At 63.7% G+C, this 2,942-nt stretch overlaps 2 protein-coding genes across 4 annotated transcripts in view; both read right to left on the bottom strand.

Moving 5' to 3' along the window:
- The window catches only part of LOC110391697 (RNA-binding protein 14-like), a 14,458-nt gene extending 12,481 nt beyond the window's left edge, over positions 1 to 1,977 (bottom strand). For all 3 annotated transcript variants that reach the window (XM_021383653.1, XM_021383654.1, XM_021383652.1), the window contains exon 1: positions 1,546 to 1,977. In XM_021383653.1, the coding sequence (XP_021239328.1) occupies positions 1,546 to 1,891 (346 nt within the window). In that variant the 5' untranslated portion in view covers positions 1,892 to 1,977. The remainder of the gene's footprint in view (positions 1 to 1,545) is intronic.
- Positions 1,978 to 2,603: 626 nt separating this feature from the next.
- The window catches only part of CCS (copper chaperone for superoxide dismutase), a gene marked incomplete at its 3' end in the record, with an annotated part of 2,063 nt that continues 1,724 nt past the window's right edge, over positions 2,604 to 2,942 (bottom strand). The window contains 2 exon segments of the mRNA XM_021383651.1: positions 2,604 to 2,734; positions 2,832 to 2,935. Of these exon segments, the coding sequence (XP_021239326.1) occupies positions 2,604 to 2,734; positions 2,832 to 2,935 (235 nt within the window).

Raw genomic sequence — 2,942 nt, 5'->3', positions numbered from 1 at the left:
GTGCGCGGGCTGGATTTGATTCGGGGACGCGGACGGCGGCAAAGAGTGGGGGGAAAGCACCCGGCGCCGCGGCAGAAAGGGAAGGGAAGCGCCTCGTATCAATTAACAACGGGGGTCATCAAACCGAAGCCTTCCCACCTCCCAGGGCAGCTCCCGGGGGAGCAGCTCGCCCGGATCGGATTGAAGCGTACGAATGGCGGCAAAGAGCGGAGCAAAAGCGCCCGATAGCAATTAATGCGTGGAGATGATTGACTTCCAGCCTCCCGCTGCAGCTCGCGGGGGAGGAGCTCCCTATAGGGCACCCTCCACAACCGCTCTGGAGTCGATTTCGGTGTATTAATGGAAGCAAAGAGCAAGGAAAGCACTTGTAGGGCACCCTCCACAACCGCTCTGGAGTCCGTTCAGGCGTATTAATGGAAGCAAAGAGCAGGGAAAGCACTTAACATTAATTAATAGGGGGAAATCACAGGCTTCCAGCCTCCCACTGTAGCTCACGGGGGAGCAGCTCGCTCCGTGTGCAGGTTGGAGTGGGTTCAGGCAGATAAACGGCAGCAAAAGAGCGGGGAAAGCGCCTTAAATTGTGGCAAAGAGCAGAGAAATCACCTTATGTCAATTAACAGAGGGAAATTATAGGCTTCCAGCCTCCCACTGTAGCTCACGGGGGAGCAGCTCGCTCCGTGTGCAGGTTGGAGTGGGTTTAAGCAGATAAACGGCAGCAAAGAGCGGGGAAAGCGACTTAAATTGTGGCAAAGAGCAGAGAAATCACCTTCGATCAATTAACGGGGGGAAATTACAGCCTTCAAACCTCCCATTGTAGCTCACGGGGGAGCAGCTCGCTCCGTTGGGGTGGATTTAAGTATAAAAACGGTGGCAAAGAGCAGGGAAAGCGCCTTGAACCGCGGCTAAAATGTGAAGGAAAGCGCCTTGTATCAATTAATATAGAAAACCACGGGGATCAGAGCTCCCATGGCAGCTCACAGGGGAGGAGCTCGCTCCGTGTGCAGGCTGGAGTGGATTTCGGTACATAATAGCGGCAAAGAGCGGGGAAAGCGCCTTAAACCGTGACAAAGAGCAGAGAAATCATCTTATATCAATTAATAGGGGGAAATCACAGGCTTCTAGCATCTCATGGCAGCTCGCGGGGGAGCAGCTCGCTCCGTGTGCAGGTTGGAGTGGGGTTAGGCAGATAAACGGCAGCAAAGAGCGGGGAAAGCGCCTTAAACCGTGACAAAGAGCAGAGAAACCACCTTATATCACTCAATAGAGAAAAACGACAGGTTTCCAGCCCCCCCGTGGCAGCTCACGGGGGAGCAGCCCGCTCCGTATCCACGCTGGGTTGGACTCAGGGGCATGAATGGCACCGAAGAGCGGAGATCGCGCTCCCCCCAGCACAGCGGGCACGGAGGGCCCCGCGGGGCGGACGCAGCCCCTCTGAGGGCCGGGGGTCCCCGGGGTGGGGGGGGAGGTGGGGGGTGGGGGCTCAGCCCGAGCCCGGGGCGGCTCCGAGGAGGGGCGGGCGCGGCCCCAGAGCGGCGGGTCCGGTACCTTTGACCACGTCGCATTCCACGACGGTGCCGTACTGCTGGAAGAGCGAGCGCAGCTCTCCGCTGGTGCAGGCGGCCGAGACGTTGCCGACAAAAATCTTGCAGGTGTTGGTGGGCCGAGGCCGGGACGGCTCCACCACGATGCGGCGGCCGTGCAGCTGGTGCCCGTTGAGCTGCGTGATGGCGCGGGCCGCCGCCGCTTCGTCCCGGAGGTGGACGAAAGCGAACTGCTTCATGAGGGCGATGCCGAGCACCGGGCCGGCCACCCCGGAGAACAGTTCGCTCAGTTCTTCCGCCGTCGCTTCCTCGGGGACATTGCCCACGAAGAGTTTGATGCCGGGACGCATGGCGCTGCTGGCGGCGGCGGCGGCGGCGGCCTCACAAAATGGCGGCGCCTCCTCAGCGCTGAGGGGGAGAGCGGCGGCCTCGCACTGCGCACGCGCGCCACCTTCCCGCCCCTTTCCTGCGCCTGCGCGCCGCGCTCGCGACCTAAAGCGCACGCGCGCCGCCTAACGGTCCGTCCCGCCCGACTTGCTGCGCATGCGCGCTACGGCGCGTGCCCTCCGTTACTTTCGCTGCGCATGCGCGCCGCTGCTTAGAACGCCGTCTTTTTACGGCGCGTGCGCAATACCGCGTGCGGGGGGGGGGCCTCGCTGCGCATGCGCACCACCAGGGAACGAGGCGGGCTCTTTCAGCGCGCATGCGCAGCGCTACGCACCGACGCCGTCTGTCCCACTGCGCACGCGCACCCCTCTCCACAACGCCTCGTTCGCGCCCTGCCCGCCTTGCTCACTGCGCATGCGCGCCTCCCGGCGGTCGCTTAGCAACGCGCCCCGCCACCCCCACCCCCCTTCTTAAAGGGGCCGCGATGTAATTGCGAGGGAGGAAAGAGGAGTCGCAAAGCACTTTATTTCTCTTTGGTCCTTCGGGTGTGGGGCTGGAGGAGAGGGGACAGAGGGGACAGAAAGTGCTTTACTGCTCGTCCTTCGGCCTACAGGTGCGAGGTGGGGGTTGCTGTGGGGCTGGGGGCCGCTGTTGGGTTGGGGGCCGCTGTGGGGCTGGGGGCCGCTGTGGGGCTGGAGGCCGCGGCCCGGTCGCGCTCGTCCCACAGCGTGAGGCCGTCGCAGGTGCAGAGCTGTTTGGGGTTCTGGAAGAGCCCGGCCGCCCGCGCCACCACGCCACAGGCCAACCTGGAGGGGGGGGGAGGGGGGGGGACACAAGCACACGGGGGTGTCACCGCGCTGTCCCCTGCCCCCCCAAACCCGACCCACCGCCCCACGGCCTCACCTCGGCCCCGAGTTCCCCGTCAGCTTGGACAGCGCGTGGCCGCCCCGGCCCAGGTCGTCCTCACCCGCGTCCACCACCACTGAGCGCCCGATGATGTCCCACACCTTTGGG

Source organism: Numida meleagris, unplaced genomic scaffold, assembly GCF_002078875.1.
Source record: "Numida meleagris isolate 19003 breed g44 Domestic line unplaced genomic scaffold, NumMel1.0 unplaced_Scaffold462, whole genome shotgun sequence".
Classification (NCBI taxonomy): Eukaryota; Metazoa; Chordata; class Aves; order Galliformes; family Numididae; genus Numida; species Numida meleagris.
Note: the sequence above shows the minus strand (reverse complement) of the source record. Positions and strands in the feature narration are given on the sequence as shown.